At 29.7% G+C, this 17,934-nt stretch overlaps 2 protein-coding genes across 2 annotated transcripts; both read left to right on the top strand.

Annotated features, from left to right (window-relative positions):
- The first annotated feature begins 2,058 nt into the window (after positions 1-2,058).
- LOC132741035 (protein FAM184A-like) lies at positions 2,059-4,426 on the top strand. The gene is made up of 2 exons (XM_060729115.1): positions 2,059-2,418; positions 4,289-4,426. Exons 1-2 carry the CDS (start codon positions 2,278-2,280, stop codon positions 4,424-4,426), a joined length of 279 nt encoding a protein of 92 aa, XP_060585098.1. The 5' UTR covers positions 2,059-2,277.
- A 128-nt stretch (positions 4,427-4,554) lies between these two features.
- On the top strand, positions 4,555-16,420 carry LOC132741040 (protein FAM184B-like; the record flags this gene model as incomplete). Its single annotated transcript, XM_060729119.1, has 6 exons — positions 4,555-4,662; positions 6,630-6,752; positions 7,687-7,702; positions 8,405-8,477; positions 14,920-15,037; positions 16,313-16,420. Coding segments are annotated over exons 1-6 (546 nt in total), but the record flags the coding sequence as incomplete, so codon positions are not given.
- Between the last annotated feature and the right edge of the window lie 1,514 nt (positions 16,421-17,934).

The raw sequence follows: 17,934 nt of genomic DNA, 5'->3' as shown, positions 1-17,934 counted from the left end.
TGTTTAATTAGCAAAGAAACAGTCTTAACAAAGCAGAATTTTGTTAAGTTTATAAAGGGGGATAATTCAGTGAAAATGTATGCAGGGGTTTTAAAAGTGACGTGGATAGTGACCAACAAGTATCTATATGTCAGAGATCGAGTTATGTTTCAACAGGAATATTTTTATTACATACCCTGGTTTCAAATTAATATTCACATCAGTTCTAGACACAAATAAACTAACCTCATTATAAGGGTTATGACTCTTGACAAAGTCCAGGCTAGAGTTATGACCATTGGTCAGTTCCCAATCATTATTACACAAATGACAAGTGTTGCTTTAAGTGTAGTTGTGGAGGTAGAATACCTTTAATAGGAAATTTATATGCCAAAAACGGTTATGTGACTGGGATAAAGTCATATGCAATGATTATTCTGAAATAGACGTATCATTGATGAGATATGAAGATGCAAAGAAACCATAATCAAATGATCCATTTTTTGCTGAAATAGGTAAATCTTTTTAAAAATTGGACAAAATCCAGCACACGTACATTGAACTATATAGCTAAGGTCAATCCTTTTGATATCCATTCACTTATTTTCTGATCCATTATATAAACAACAATTAAATAAACCCCAATTAAACTATATTAAAACTTACTTACATTTTCACCATTTTATTCCATTTTCTGACTTTCTCTTCGGTGTACATCTTAAGAAGAGAAAGTAAAGATTTGAATTTTTGGTTTTTTAATTTTTTATTTTTCATATATACATACAAAAGGGTGTCACAAAACGAAATTTAAAACTTCAATGAAATACCATCGTAAGATACTTTTATATTTTTATTCAAATTGCTAGTAACTAAAAAAATTTAATTCTTAATGTATACAAGACTTCAAGTCAATTAATTATGTACCATTTTTATCAGTTCATTGATGGACCTTCATTGATGCCAGTGAGTTTAATCAAACTATATGTCTATTTCGTCATATCTGCTATACCAGCTATTGTCAGAGTTTTCCTTTTATTTATTTATTTCTTTTTTTAAAATTTAATTGTAAACAAAAACTCATGGCCCTTAAGGGCATAAGAGTGAACAAACAAACAATACAACAAATAATAATACAAACATGGCATAGAAATACCCAATTTATGCACAGGCGCTAGTCACATAATCAAATATTTTACATAATCTGTCTTTATTATGTATATAAGATCTTATTATAGTGTATAGCCCATCTTTAAAAAGTTTGTTTCTATATGTTTCAAGTTTCACGTTTTTTTATTTCAACTAGGCCCATATGGACATCAGTTTTATAAACAGTAAAATTTCACAAACAAATGAGCATTAACAAAAAAATAATACAGATGTGTAAATAAAGCTTGAGACAAAATAATTTGCATGATAAATACAAAAATAAGATTAGAGATACCTATATATGAATGACTTTACAAATAGGTGACTAGAATGAGACATAATGGAACCGCACAATGAAAGTTCCTGACCAAAACACAAATGAAGTGATGCAGCGACATGGTGTAACCACAACATGGGGCCCATGAAGCCCCACATAGCAACCACACCACGCCGGTACAATTAGTTCCACACAAATTAAATAGGAAGTGTCACAATGCGATTACAAATGTCATGAGACCTTGAAAGATGAAAAAATAATAATAAAAAATTAAATAAAATACATAAAAATAGATGAAGTAAATAATGAAAATCAAGACAATACTTGTGTTGGCAATAGATACTGACTAGAAGGTGGTTAAAACATTATTTCACAATAGACATTATTCTTTGTGTAAAAACAGACAGTTTGATTAACACAGTTCTGTCAGTATTTTGAAATAATTGTTTAAAATTAAACATGTTACCTCTTCGTAAATTAATGGGCAAGTACTTTCTACGATAAATGTCAAATAAGGACACTGGAAAATGTAATGAAACTCATCACCTAATACAGAATTCTTTGTGTTAATTGAAAGTAAGCTTAAAGCGTCCGCGTTTTAGACAGGCCCAAATTTTGGTGTGCCGACAACGCTAATTTTATAATTGATTCGTTAAATTTTATTCGAGAGTTACTGCCCGTTGTGTCAAGGAAACATGTAAACTTCCTCTGAGATTTTTTTTTATTATTGAACTCATAGAACGGCCTAAATATTTATTTTTGTGCCATGGCATTAAGTTAAACATGTTTAATATGTTTAAATAATATGTATACTTCATGTAATAACATTATAACTGAAATACCGTGCGAAATAAATCTGGACAAAAACAAACAACATGGCGGCCAGTGCCAAAATGTCGTTTAATCATTATCAAAATGGAAAGTACGGTACATTGCCACAGAATACAAACAACGATATGGAGGTTACACAGGATATGCATCTTAAGATGTCAAAAAAGATTGCACAGCTGACAAAGGTATTACATGAAGATTAAATTAGATTTTCACATCATAAATTTAATTTTTGGAAGTGGCTAGCCAAAAGTTCTAGACGTAGGTGAGTTCATACGACTAGCCAGGACTCACTGTATTGTCTAGCCGTATAGCACTTTCAAAATTATATGGAAGTTGAAAGTGCATATGTTATTTTGTGCCTTATGATTTGTTGTTTTATTTGTATGAAAGGTTTTTGTACATGGATCGAATAAATAATGATCAGAGTGGATAAATAAAAAGAACATTGAAAAAATAAACGGTGAAATGCAAAAATAATTGTATAATTTTCAAAAAAAGTATATAGATATCGAACATAAAAGCACAATCAATTAATTAGCCTTAATTAAAGCCTACCAAGGGACTGACAATAGAATTTTAAAATGTGTTTCACGGAACATGCAAACTTTCCTTAATGATGGACAAACTTCTATACCGTCGGTAATTGACGCAATTATCAAAGCCCAACAACAATTCACGAATTCGAAAACCTAGCTAAACACCATTTTCCGGTACTTTCTGTACATTGCTCTGGGGAATTCACCTAATGGAGTGTAATTGCGAATATGATGTTTTCGGCCTTTTTTTAAAATTAAATTGAAATAAAAACATTTTTATCTTTATAAGAAAATAATTAAATATCATTGTATGAATAATTCCATAAAAAATAAAGTAAATACACAAGTTTACACAGAAAATAACCTTATTTATTCTGGAAGATTCCACTACGTCTGTTTTAATGTTATTGATTTTCATTATAAACAATTTTTTTTTTTGAAAAATTTGCAATAAATATTAAAGGAATATTGATAATTTTCAAATACATCAATTTTTTTTTCACCTTAAATGGTGAAATAATGATAGAAAAATGAAATATCATGTAACTGTGTTATGTACTTCATTTGGTGTAATTCCCCTGGCAGAGCTAAATCCATAATGTACCGGAAAACGGTGTTAAGCTAGGTTTTCGAAAAGGTCAATAAGTTTCGTTTTTTTGTTTCATTTAAAGGTGTCGAAAATTAAACTTAATGAAACAAAAAAAGACTATTATCAAAATTTCTAAACTATTTCAATTGTTGTTATTTAACTGCGACCAAACGCTATTTTTTCTCGACGTCTTGAGATGACAATTTCACAAAGATCGATAATTATACTTTTTTTACTGTAGCCAACAAGGCGATTTATCTCTAAAAAGTAACATACGAAGACAATTGCTGTTTCTTGGTTAAAAATCCTCGCTTAAAGTCATAAAATAACATATGCATTTATGACTTCCATATAATTTTGAAAATGCCGTACGGCTAGCCAATACAGTGAGTCCTTGCTAGTCGTACGTGACTCACATACGGCTAGAACTTTTAGCTAGCCGTACGGCTAGCTACTTCCTTAATTTTTACCAACTGGAAGTAGATAGCCTAAACAGAAAATCTAGTACATAATTTCAAGTCAAGACAAAGTGCTATATGGCTTTGTGATAATTTCAGTTTGTTCTAAGTTATTGACATCTATTTGTTTAAGTTCCCCAAGAGGGGTTTGGCTTTAATGGGAAAACAAATAGATGTCAATAACTTAGAAAGTTAATCTCACCTTTAATAAGAATTGAACGCAGTAACCTCTGGATAAGGAGTCCAGTTTTCTACCCATACAAAGAAGATTCAGTTTTGCCAAACTTGATGATAGACATTCATTATTTATTGTTTGTCACAGTCAGTCATATTTACTTAGTCTGTTTTGTTTCAAATGTCTGTTTGTAATTTTATGTTTAAAACGTACCTATATTTATTGAGTATATTTGGCCACATTTACAAATACTTTATCTTTAATATAAAAGTAACCATGTTGATTTTATTGTAGGTTATCTATGCGCTGAATACTAAAAATGATGAACATGAAGCTGTGCTCCAACAAATCAAAGAACAACATGAGGAAGAATTACAGCAGCTACTGCAAGGAAACAAAAAGAAAAAATTGCCCAGTTTAAAGAGAAGATAAATGCTGAAACCTCGCAGAATAAAAAAGACTGGAATATCTAGAGAAAAGTTTAGTTGAACATGAATCTCTTAAGAGCAGGCATTTAAAAACCAGTTTGATTCATTAAAAGAGAAGCTGAAGAAAGAGAAATGAGGCTTAAATCAGAACATGCACAAAAGATGCTTGAACTGTCTCAAGATGTGCTTCACACAAAAAAGGATTTTGAAGAAAAGTTAAGACAATTTGAAGCTTGGAAAGTAAGGCGTTAATGAGTGATAATGAAAGAAAAAAATAGGAGAACTGAAATTAAGCCATGAAAAAGAAATTTTGAGGCAGTTAGAATCTGAGCAAAGATCAGAGTAATGACTGGTTAAATGAAGTTAAAAAGGTTGAAGATAAATATAAGGCGCAGAAATTAGAAAAACATTGCATGCTAAATTTAAAGAAATGGAAGAGGCAAAAAAACTTCAAATGAAAGAGGAATATGAAGCCAAACTTGAAAAGGGCAACGTCTATTCTATGAAAAGGAACTAGAAGCTGTTATGAAAATGAATAATATTTTCTTCTGAAGAAGCTAATAGGATGTTACAAGAAGAAAAAAGACAAACTAAGCAAAGACTTTTGCAGCTCAGGAAGCTGAAACTTAAAAACAAATAAACAGTGTACTTAGTCAATTAACTGATAAAGAAGATGAGGTGGACAAAACTAAATGAAACATTAAAAAATTTAGAAAATAATCTACAAGAAAAAAGATGGTAGTTCACACATGATATTTATATTAATCTTGGTATTCAACAGAGATAGAATGGCTTACAAAGCAAGGACGTGATCATTGGAAAGATAGATTTCTGTTCTATTTAATATATATGATTTGCAAGATGATGTATTATACCTATGGTCCTTTCTTGAAAAATTTCCCTAGGGTCTTTCATTCATAACTTATCGATGAAAAGTGTACTTGTATTTGATCCTTTTTGGTGGTTTTTTGACTAATGTTTTAGTCGGAATAATTTATAATTTTTGTTAGAATATAGATATAAATAACTAATTCGTAAATTTTTCAGCAAATAACAGTTTATATTTACTATTTGGATTCATTGTATAAAAAAGATTAAGAGTATAATTTAAGTTTGCACTATAAAATTCAATAAAATTAAAATTATTTAGTGCTTAACAAGAGCATCAATAGATATTGTCAACAATTCAATCATTCCTTGAATTTGGAATATTCTGCAGTTGCTCTCATAAAGAATGTATAATCCATTGGAGCGCCATGTATTGAAATACAATTGAACAAAAGCTTGCTAAACGCTGAAAAGAGATTACATGTGAAAACTGGAGCTGGTAATGAAACGATCTGTTGAGTAGACAGGAAGCACGCGTAAATGGTGGAAAAAGTGGGTGTGGAAGATAACAAATTAATGATTTTAGTCATATCTAGTCCCTAATACATGTAAATGATAAACCATTTTGACCTTTACATCTATTTCAGCAAAACTTACTAATCTGTTTTAGCAACTAGTTACTTTGGTACAAGTGGCAATGTTAATGTTTGGAAATTAGGAGTTCATACCCTCAAAACAAGAAAATGCCAGTCTGCACATGTTACTATTTGGCCAAACCCTAAGATCCTTCGAATCTCAAATATAACAAAGTAACTCAATAAATCAGATATCTTGATAGGCTATCTAATCCCTTTTACAGCATTGTTTTCTATCTATTCCTATTGACAGAATAAACTCCCTACTCCGCACTATATCTGAAGCATCGTTCGCTTTTTTTGGAATTAGTCGTACTTGTGGGAATAACAGTAAACAGCTTCTCAATAACAACAGTTCCTTTGGAGCTATAAAATCGTCAGGTTCCTGTATGTCACAAATGTGGAACAAGGGTGAGAAAAACGTGCAGGCTACTTAGGCTTCACCTGGTAAATATGTAAACAACGGCTTGGTGGCTCCTACTGAGACGATCTACTAACTGAGCCAATCTGGCCTGCTTAAAAATTTTTTTTTTTTCCCTTTCTGTTTTAGTGGAAGGGAGTTCCTATAACTCCTGCCGCACACAGTATTACTCCTTAAGCATATCTTGAATTTTGGTGTACACTTTTTGTAATTTGTACAGCCGCCCATTGGAAATCTTCCGAAAGCACAAACTAACAGAATGAATCTACAATACATAGAATTATAGAAGGTAAATAAACAAACTGAAGGATAAACTGTTGCAGATGGTTAGAGAAGGAAAGCGTAATGAACCTATTGAACGACAAAAGTCACGAGTCTCACTTTCAAATACCAAATGTCTACTATTGGAAATCATTAGAAGTATGCTCATGCTTGAAGTGGTGTCTGTAAGAATTTAAAGATGAATATCATATAATTGAAGGTGTATAGAGAGTTGGCAAAATATGTGCCTTTTAGGGTCACATATATCAGAAATTGTTGATATATTTTTAAAGATTTTCTATACATTTGTATCGCTATTATATTGAAAAGGAACAAAATATAGAAATGTCTCACAGTTTGGTTTCCTTTGTGTCAAAAAAATGAGATAAGGGGATAACATGACTGTTTTTTCTTTTTTCATTCATTTTTTTTTTAAAGTTTAAAAATAGATAAAATATTAAGGTTCAGGTATTAGCCACAAACGGGCATTTAATAGTGCATTTTCTGAGAGAGTAGTAAGATCTTGATCTCTGATATATAGAACTCATTGGCTGAGCTTATATAATATTCCATTCTGTGTTGTCACCTGAAAATTAATATTTGGTGTGAATATTAGTTATTAACTTATAACATTATCTGTGTCTTCCTCTAGTGAAAAATTCGCACCTCGAAAGGTAATATTTCTTGAGAGTTAAACTTCATCACTATGTCGTTAATAGAATGCATAAATTTAGAGTTTAATTGTTTGTGATTCATAACTCCCATAGTTGGATTTTAATTGAGAATGTAAAATTAGGCATGCGCCCTATAATGCAAACTAAGGTGTCCCTTGGTTAAATGTTTGTATGTATAGAGTTAATCTAATCTAGGATAGTAGCTCGCGCATTGAACAGTTAACTGTCCTGGACTACTTCAGGTTTAATAAATTCATAGATAATTGTCGCAAGATCCCATAACTTCCTTAAGCATTGATTTTTCGATATAATAGAATGGAAGTTTTTTTAAATTTAAAAAATTTGCTTACAAAAAATTTTCAAAACATGAGAGGAAAATAAACTAGATTATGGTTGTTTTCATAATCAAATTCAGCATTAATTCTCAGAGACCTTTTTTTTTCAGAGGAAACCAGGCCTGGGTAAAAGGGGACCTGACTGAAGAATTGTTTATGTTACAATTTAATAATAAGGTTAAACTCTTCAATGTTTCATGTAAGCTGCGGATTTAATCATATAGAGTAACAAACAATGAAATGGAGAGGATATGAGCGTGAAGATCGATGTGAGTCTTACGCACTAACAACTAAACTCCAAGCAAGTCTGACCGGAAGGACACTTTGCCATTAACCTCTAAAGCCATACAGGACAGAAATTGGAGGTAAAATTAAACGTGGGAAAAGTTAATGGTCGCGATATTCTTTGCTTGTGCTCAATTATAAACAAACAGGCTGCAGATAAACTTTCTAAGTGATTACGACAAAATACATAGGTTTGGTCTTATATTTTTAATGGTGATAGCTGATGAGCAATCTGCTCTTTTGTTGGAATGACAATTTATTATTATTTTTTTTCTTGTGCCAAAGGGGCATACAGGAGGATTACATTTTACATCTCTCTTTGGTATTGCAGATTATTAAATTTGTAAGGTTAAATTCTACCACTAATTTTGGTTCATGTGGAATTTTGTTCAAAGCATTATGAATAAATACAAGGATTGGACTGGACAGATCGTTACTTTTGAATAGTTTAAGACTGGTGCAACCTGTTATTATTAAATGAAAATATTATAATATAATTGTCTGTTTGATAGTCTATAAATAATTTATATGACTTTTATTTAGGAGTTGAAAAGCGAGGCAGCGTGAAACAGAGGTCAGCAGACATTACTAAGAAAACGGTGACGGCTGTACAACGGTAGCTGGAAACTTGAGGTCTAGAGCTGACCAGTGACTTAATCTGCAAGAAGGATGAGGTATATTATTTATTTAAAGAAGTCTGAATATTTTCAATTGATGTGTAGCTGCGTGCAATGTTGTTATGAGTTAAATCAGCTCTAGAAATGTATTTAAGGGACCATAAACTGTAACGCTCTGTGAGCTCAATGTCATAAGGGCATATTTGTTAGTTATACGATGAGTCCACCATTGAATTTGTACATATAAGTGGTTTTGTAAAAAAGTTAAGAATCCATGATTATAAATACCTTGGTCTATCGGGAGTATAGGGGAAGGTATAAAGATTATAATATAGGGGCCTCTGCAATGACTAAAAGAGGTTTGATAGAGGGATCATTTTAAATTTGATAGCAGAAACTGTGTAAGTTTGTATAAATTGGAAAGAATATTTTATTTCCATTAATTTTGTTAGACATTTTTTGGTTGCTGATAATCATCTCCGCCTTGATTTTTTGGCTTCCGAGTTTCTTGTTGTATAAGTAGTTCTCATGATAATAGATAAATTATATATTGAACTGCTTTGGGCTAATGGTGTCTCATTCATCAGTTTTCACATAAAAAACACTATTGGGGTGCCCCCCAGTTTTTTTTTAATTGTTTTTTAATACTATGATGTTAAAAAATTTTTACTTATCAAAAATCAATAGCTAGTTTTTTTTTGACAGTTTTTGAAAAATTTTGTTAAAAAATTATAGGTTTAGTTTTCCCAAATTTTTAAAAAACGTTGGTTTTTTTCAGTTTTGTAGGCTAATTTTAAATTTTAGTTTGTCAAAAAGTATTTGTTTGGGGAAAAAAAAAATTTAATTTTAAATTGTGAAAGGAAAGTGGTTTTTTTCAGGTTGCAAGGGTGAAGGGTTTTTAAAAAACAAAGAGCGGGTTGGATCACCACGGGTATGAAAAACGTTAGTGATGAAACACTAACTCAAAAAAACTAGGAAATCTGGGAACAAAAAGCTGGAAAATCGAGATCTGATGCAGGTAATTTGTTTATATCAATGTTCTGTAGGATGCTAAATTTTCCGTCCCAAATTTTTTGTGAATGTACAAACTTTGTGAAACAGTTCACTTTTGTATATTTTTTTATTTTTTTGGCATTTTTTATTTCCCCGGGCCAATGTATTTAATTAAAAAAAGTAAATTATATTCTATTTTTTTTTGGTTTAATTTTAAATTTATAAAAAAGCGAAAAAAAATTACCTTTACAAAAAAGACCTTTGCATTGGAGAATTTATTTTCTTTAAATTTTCACTTTTTTGAGAAAAATCATTTTCATCAAAACTTTCAATTTTTCTATCTTTTTATGAGAATGAAAATAAGGGGAAAAAATAAATTTATTGATAACTAAATGATTGCTTATTTCATTGATTATTGTCCCCTTAGCATTTAAAAGGTGCCTTTTAAATTTAATAAAAGTTAATCTTTTTTTGCACTAAGTGAGTTGTTGTATTTTATAAGCTGAAATAAATGTTTTTTTTTCTTAAACTAAAAGTTGGGGTCATATGAAGTGACTAAAAAAAGCAAGATAGAATTTCCCAGGAAAAAAGGAGAAAAAATCTGAAATATAAAATGGCAGGACTATTCAGGTTTTTTTAAAATTTTACTTCTGGGTTTTTAGGGTATCCCTTTTTTGCACTTTTTTAAGATAAAATTTTTCTTTACAAATTTTAAGGGGTATTTTTAAAGTTTTAAATTTAGTTTTAATTTTTCCATTTTTGTAATCCCTGTGAAAATACATAAAAAGCTTGCTGAAAAAAAAGAATCAAAAAAACAGCAAAATTAATAAAAAAAAACTAAAAATTATTACCTAAAAAAAAACAAAAAAAAAAAAAAAAAAAAAAACCCCCTGAAATGTTCCCAAAAAACAGGGGCCTTTTTAATAGAAAATTTTTTTAATGAAAACATTAGAATCTTTTGGGTTTATGGGGACTTCCGTCTTCACTTTTTCGACCCTAAATGACCTCAAAATTTTGCCGAAACATAGCCTTTATCCTTTTAGGAACTACCCAGTTATTTAAACTTATTCAGTATTTTTTCGGTGCCAAAGTGTGTGAAATAATAATAAATGGGGGAGTTTCCCCCATAAATATTATGGGTTGTTATTCCCCTTTACCCATGTTAAAAAATATAATCCTCCTCCACAAAATTTTTAAAAGTTAAATTAATTTTGTTAAAATGTCATGCTTTGATGGAAATAAAAGTTATATTTTAATTTTTAAAGTGAAATTTATTTAAAATTTTCCCTGCACCCGACTGGGTTTTAAATGCGGATGAAAAAATATTTATAACTAATGGAATTTCAAAAAAAAAAATTTCCTTCGTATTAAATTTTCTATCCCATGTAAAAATATTGCATTGTGTCCCCGGGAAAATATTTTTTTTACATGCAAAAAAAAAAAATTTTTATAATGTTATTGTTGTTTCTAAGACGAGAATGGGTAAATACTGAAGAAAATTACGGAACAAAAAAGACGGAGTAGGGCGTTTTAGAAAAAATTATAAATGAAAGATGAAGAAATAATGGCCACTCGATCAGGGGGGAAAATAAAGTTGCTATTTACCAAGGGGTAATTTTATTTTTTTGTAAATTCTTCCTGTTTATTGTGAAATTTGCAGTATTGAAAAATCCTCAAAAAGGATTTTAACATGAATTTGGTGGTAAAATAGATGTTTTTGTGCGGGAAAAAACTATTTTAAAGAAATTTTTTTTATAGGGAAAATTGGGTTGGGGTTTTTTAATTTTTCTGTGCTTATTTGTGGGAACATCACCTCCATTTGATGTTTTTTATTTTGGGGGAAAAATCAGCTTAAAATATTAAATTCTTTTTGGAAGTTTGACGCTAGTTTAAAAAAGGGGGTGGTTTGCCCTACCTTTTTTTAAATACCTTTTTCAGAGAGATGTTTGGGGCTTTTCTCTTCCTTTATAGCTTTTTTCCTTAATTTGGTTCAACATCGTTTTGTCTAGGGGGTTTTAAATGAACCCCCGAAATTTCCCCTTTTGTCTGTAATTGCTCTTAAAAAGAAAGTATGGCAAAAAACAACTCCAAGTTTTTAAAAAAACGGAAAAAGATGAGGCGGAAGTGAGGAAGGGGCGGCGGGGAACAGGATTCTAAAGGTGGATGAGTACGGGTAAAGATACAGGTTTTAAAAAAAATGAAGAAAAATCATAAATGAAGGAGAAAACCAAAAGACCTAGGGGTTGTGTCATTTTTTTTAAAAAAATAGATTTTTTAAATTTTTGGGGATTTTAGATTTTTTTAAAATTTTTTGGAAAATTTTGTTTTTTCCCCAAAGAATAGTTTTTAATAGAGGAAAATTTATTTTTCACTTTTTTTTTTTAGAGTTAAAAAAAAGGTATGATCGGGAAATTGGGGATTTTCAAAAAGAACTTTCTGTTGTTTTTTACCTTTTATTTAAAATGCATTTTTTCCTTTTTATCCCTTTCTTTAAAAAAATTTAAATTTGTTTGCAGTGCAATTTGCTTTTTAGTCAAATGATATAAATTTTCCCCCTGTACAAAAAAAGGAAATTTTTTAAGAGCATCTAAAAACAGCAAGCACAAATGTCCTAAAATAACTGTAGCAGCCCCCAAAAGAAAAGTGACCGCGAGAGACAGCGAATTGATGCTCTAGGGCTAAAATTGGGAAAGAAAAAGGTTTTCAAGTTTTTATATAATTTTTAGGTTTATGTTTTTGCTTTTAAAAGAAGTGTCTAGAGGGTTTTTTTTGAAAAATTTAAAAAAATTTCCCCGGGTATGTTGAAAAAATTAAAAAATTTCCGTAAGTATTTTTGAGAAAAAAAATAATGATTTTTACTTCATTTTTGTATTCAATGATTAAAAAGATAATTATGTGTAATATATATTTTTGATGTAAAAATTTTAACTATAATAAAAAAGAACACCGCATAAAGGGAATGACCCTTTTTGGGATTTTAAATGAGTCAAAAAAAAGTTAACATTTTTTAAATGACCCAAAAAATGTGAAGTAGTCTTTATATGTTAAAGTAAATTGAATAGGTAACAATAAGAAATTCAAAAAATTGTTTTTATTTATTTTTAAAAAGCTATAGAATTTTAAAATTTTTTAAAATTAGTATGTCAAAAAAAAAAAAATTAAAAGGTTTTTTTTTTCATGGGCGTCATTTTTGACTATTTTGTTTTCATTTAAAAAAACTATTTTAAAATTTAAAAAATTTTTTAAAGAAAACCCCTTGTTACTCAGGGCAAAAATTTTAAGGGGTTTATAAATTACTACAAAATTTTATTTTAAAAGCGTCTACGTGATGAATTGTTAACGTCATATTCAGGAATGGGAAAAAAAACCAAAAAGGGATGAGGCACACTGCAGGCAGCAAGATGGAAATTTTAAAAAGGGAGTTGAAATCTCTAAACAGAAGGTAAAAATTTTTTAAAATCATTTAATACTAAAATTTTTTCTAAAAAAAATCGAAGAAAACTAGGAAAAAATTTAGTCTTTTTTTCTTTCAGGTTTTGTTATTATTTGATTACTGATGGTTTTTCCCTTTTTTTATATTTTAAAAAAGGTAGTACTTGATAAGTTTAGGGGTTAAGGGGGAAAAGGGAAACTTTTACAGGGCCCCTTTTTTCCCGTTAAATTTGTTTAGGTTCTTTTTGAGTAAATTTTCCTACCTGAAAAACGGGGGGGAACCCCTGGCAAAATTTTGGGCATTTTTCCAAAAAAAAATTTAAATTCTAAATTAAAGTTTTTTTTTTTTATTTAAGGTTAAAAAAATATTTTTAAAAGGGGGTTGTAAACTTTTTTAATATTTTCTTAAAATTTTCAAATTTTCTTAAAAAGTTAATATAAAAAGGTTTGGGGAAAGTGGGTTTTTTGTTTCCCCCCTTTGTTGTTTTTTTTAATTGGGCTTAAATTGGGGTTTTTTCTTAAAATTTAAAATTATTTTTTTTTTTTTTCTAAAAATTATTTTTAAAAATCCCATTATGAAATAACTTTATAAGACAAAGTACAACATTTTGTTTATAAAAGGTTTAAAAACATAAGGGATTCTATGGGGTAGGTAGGTGTCTGGCTATTCTTTTTGGGCAGCTAATTTAAAAATACTTTAGAACAAAGTTTAAATTTTTTTTCAAGGAAAGAGATCATGCTCTTCGTGTAGAAGATCTCCAAGGGGGGAAAATCAGAGAGAAAGACATATCACAAAAATGAAAAAAGATTAAAACCAAAATAAGACGTATAAAACATTTTAAAAAAGGATAAATTTAAACGGCAAGAAATTTTAGAAAATAAAAAGTGAAAATCAAAACCCCAATTAGGGGTACATTAAAATTTAATTTTTTAGGGGGGTGGGGCTACAGAGCTTATTTTTTATTTTTGAATGATTTTCCTTATTTCTTTTTAAAAAACCCCCCGAGAAATTTAACGTTCTGTTTTTAAAAAAATATCAGCTAGATGTATAAGGTTGTAGTTCTACTCGGTCCCCCTTGTGCCTAAAAAAAAAAAAATAATAATTATTTTTTCGATTAAGATTTTGGGAAAAAAAATTTTGTGTCTAATACTTTGATTTATTGGGAATCCGATGAATAAAAAGTACTCTGAAAGATTAGTTTTTTTTGAAGATTTGTTTTTTTGACTATTGAGTTGACTGTGTGTATGGAAAATTTTTACTTTATTAGTTTTTTGAATTTTATAAAAGGTTGTAGAAAGAAAATGTTGGGAAAAGGAGGAGGATGGGAATCTACAAGCGGTATCTACGTGACTACAGGAAAATTTGGACAGTTTTAAGAGGCTCAGAAATATCAAAGATAAAAACTCAAAAACTCCCCGTATGTAAGTTTTGGATTTTTTACTTTTTTTACTAGATTTTTATGTTTAATTTTATTTTTTTTATTTTTAAAGATTTGTATGTATGTACAAAAAAGAAAAAAGTTTAGGCTTCACAATTTCCTTATTTAAGTGGACAATATTTTTTTAGTAATTTTGTCATGATACTAACTAATGATTCACGAGAATGTTTAGAAATTCAGGTATCAGTACCACTCATGTAACTCCAAGGTTCTATAAATATGTTTTATCCATGTTCATTGCCTTCAACAAAACAGCTGGAGATTTAAATTAGCAGTTCCAAGGCTATTACAATATAAGCACATCTGTAAATCAAGAAATACAAAGTTAGACCATTAACGTCCAAGAGGTCTATCTTTGTTAAACCTACATGCCTCCAGATGATCAAAAATATTTCAAGAATATAAAAATGTACTACGATTTTAAGAAAAGCAAAAAGTTTCATGGTTAAAGTAATAATTTACATGTTAGTGTGATTAATGACTTTTGCAGAGATTCAAATATTATGTTTTTAGGCTTTTAAAATGAGGATTTGAATTGTCAACAAATAATATATATTATGTATATGTTTTTATTTAGGTTACAAGAGGCAGAAGATAGGTACGAGAATCGTGATTCCCGGCCAGAAGATCTAGAACTGATTGATCAGCTCAGAGAAAGAGTTCGGGAAAAAGAAGAAAGAGTGCATGCTCTTATAGTATGTTGTTTTTTTGTTGTGATCATTTGGTTACCCTTTATCTAAAATCTGCTAGAACCAAAAACCATAAACTTTTGCATTTTGGCACCAGTATAGATTCAAACTAGCCTGTACATCTGTTAGCTTACTTTTGAAATCCCTTAAACTTTAAATGGACTGTTCTAAATTCAAATTACACAAAATTAACAAGTTAAAGGCACATACTGTTCTAAATTCAAATTACACAAAATTAACAAGTTAAAGGCACATTATGTCTCAGAAACAAATATAATTAATTCTTTAGTACAGATAAGAGTTTCATAACATTTAAATAATGGTTATAGAGCATTTTAGATGTTTATCACATGTAACCTGTAGGATGAAGATTGGAATGGGAAATCTTTTGTCAAAAAAGTAGAAAATGTAAACAATGCAGATTTTGACTTCCATACAAAATACTAAAATCACTATTACTTGCAGGTGCCAAAATAGCAACAGAATCAAAGGGGTTGTTCAATGAAATTGGCAATATGTAATGATCTTTGGAAAATTATTAATAGGACGACCAAAAATTTGGGGAAAAAAAAAACATTAGGCATTTCTGAGGCATAATGGGCCTTTAAGGGCTAGGTGTGATGCTTATACTGTTATATTGTGACTTTAAAGCAAAAGAAAGCCAGGTGAACTTTAATAGGTACATGTACTGAAATAAATGCACTTTTCTTAAGTTTTGTTACATTTTAACACAACATGACACAGTTTTCAATTGAAACCTTTGATTAAATGTTTTGAGTTTAAATTTAATTTGATCATGTCTCAAGTTTAGACAAAACATGTTGAGTTATTTTGCTTTTCTTTTGAAGATGACCACTTTAGTAGTATTTTCAGTTGTCTCAAATTCTTACATTTACCAAGTGGTAAATAATCGTATTTCAATAAAATGTTTTGCACTGATGAAGGCTATGTATTTGTGCTACTAAAACATTTACAGTTAACATAACGAATAACTGTTAGTTCATATTGGTGTGGCTTTTTTTGTTTTCATTTGTTTCATAAAATGAGCAGCGTCATGACAAAACCAACATAATGCGTTTGCATCTGCCCAGTCTGATCAGGATCCATGCTGTTCGCTTACAAACTCTATTACAAATAAAGAAACTGATAGTGAACAGCATGGGTTCTGATCAGACTGCGCGGATGCGCAGGCTGGTCTAGATCCATGCTGGTCACAAACGCATTACGTTGGTTTGTTCAATTTGTTTCATAAAATGTAATTATTTTCACTTAATTTTTCAGGAAGAGAAGAAGTTCTTTCAGATGGAACTTGTAAATAGAGAAACCAATTTTAATAAAGTATTCAGTTGCAAGTCCAAAGTAGGAGTTCTTAATCCTTTAGATGCAAAGGTAAATTAATTTGAAAATCTTCCCTTAGACTTTTCTATCAAAGGATTTTTTACCTTCTTGTCTTCAAAGATAGAATAATAATGATATATTGACAATGCACTTAAGGCATGACATTAGGTGTAAAAAGGCTAAAATGGACTTTGGCTTGAAAAGTTATTGGTCTATATTAAATGCAGCACCAATTGATTAATCTGTTTGATTTGTTTAAAAAAGCACTTATCTGAGTGCCATTTATATTTTGTTCATTCTTTGTTTATTGGGTCCTTGACATAAAAAATGTGGGCAGCTGTTTGGGGGTATGAATAGAAAATTTGGATATTTATTACAGAATTAGAAATTGTTTAATTTTATCTGGTGGCTGTTAACTGCTTTAAGTTACATAATGCTCAAATTTTTTTAACCTGTTCAGGCAGAAATAAATTTCAATTGCATATTTCAAAAAGATTGACTTTAAACAATGGCGATTTACACAATAATTAATGACAAATGTTTTACAGTAAAATATTAAAACAGCCTGAAATATAAAAAACTGGTCCCACTTTTTTTTATAAATTGAAGTATACTGATAACTTCCGCAGATACTTGTAGATATTTATGTGGGTCACGGTGGTTATTGATTATCAGGCGGGACGTTTATAATTGAAATTGAAAACAAATATGTAGACAATGTATGGACAAAATGTAAAGTTTATTTTGAATTTTTACCTGATCAGTCGTTTCATTTACACTGTGATGGGCACAATGTCACTTTAAATTTATTACAAAAACTGACAATCAAAAACTAGAGCCCACTGACGGATAAGAAAAAAACATTGAGGTCAAATAAATGAAAAACTGTCCGTATGCTGAGGGATTTTTATTAAACTTTTTTTGTGCCAATGAATGAAAAAGAAAATCATGAACATGGATGGGTTGTTATAGGTTTTGACCTTTCTTGTTAATGGTACATGTATTATATTTGAGGGTAACAGGAAACTACAGTATTTGATTCTTAACTTGTAAAAATACTTGTGTGATGGCATGTACTTAAATGAAATTCCATCGGAAACTGCTCTGTCGTACAAGGTTCCTAGGAAATAGCTTGCACCATTCATCAACTATAATGTTCTAATTTTTTCTAAATCAAACTAATATGACTATGTTCTCTTTCATGAGACATTTTATGATTACTGCAAGTTTTTGTAACATCACTTTTCATTTTAATAATCTTATCGTTTTATATAGTTTTATATACACGACTGCTGTCAATTCAATAATAAATCTTCTTTTTTCTTCCAAAAAAGGAAGTTCCCAGTATTATTAATTCATTATAAATATTCCTGACAAGGGTATATTGGCCATATAAAAAACAGTTGTTTGCAATATAACTCTCGTCTAGCGGCTCGGGTTGTAAATATAGTAGACCACTATAACCTGTTTAAAAAAATCTTAATAACTTATAATATAAATTTCTATCATGTATCAGTTAATTATATGTATTTTTTACTTTGACCTCTTTTCATTGCACTGTGAAA

The sequence above is a fragment of the Ruditapes philippinarum genome, unplaced genomic scaffold (genome assembly GCF_026571515.1).
Source record: "Ruditapes philippinarum isolate M1 unplaced genomic scaffold, ASM2657151v2 ctg4768_1_1_1_1, whole genome shotgun sequence".
Classification (NCBI taxonomy): Eukaryota; Metazoa; Mollusca; class Bivalvia; order Venerida; family Veneridae; genus Ruditapes; species Ruditapes philippinarum.
Note: the sequence above shows the minus strand (reverse complement) of the source record. Positions and strands in the feature narration are given on the sequence as shown.

Coding starts and splice junctions, on each gene's coding strand:
- LOC132741035 (XM_060729115.1), top strand. CDS start 2,278: ATGGCGGCCAGTGCCAAAATGTCGTTTAATCATTATCAAAATGGAAAG. Junction 2,419..4,288: donor AGATTGCACAGCTGACAAAG/GTATTACATGAA, acceptor ATTTTATTGTAG/GTTATCTATGCGCTGAATAC.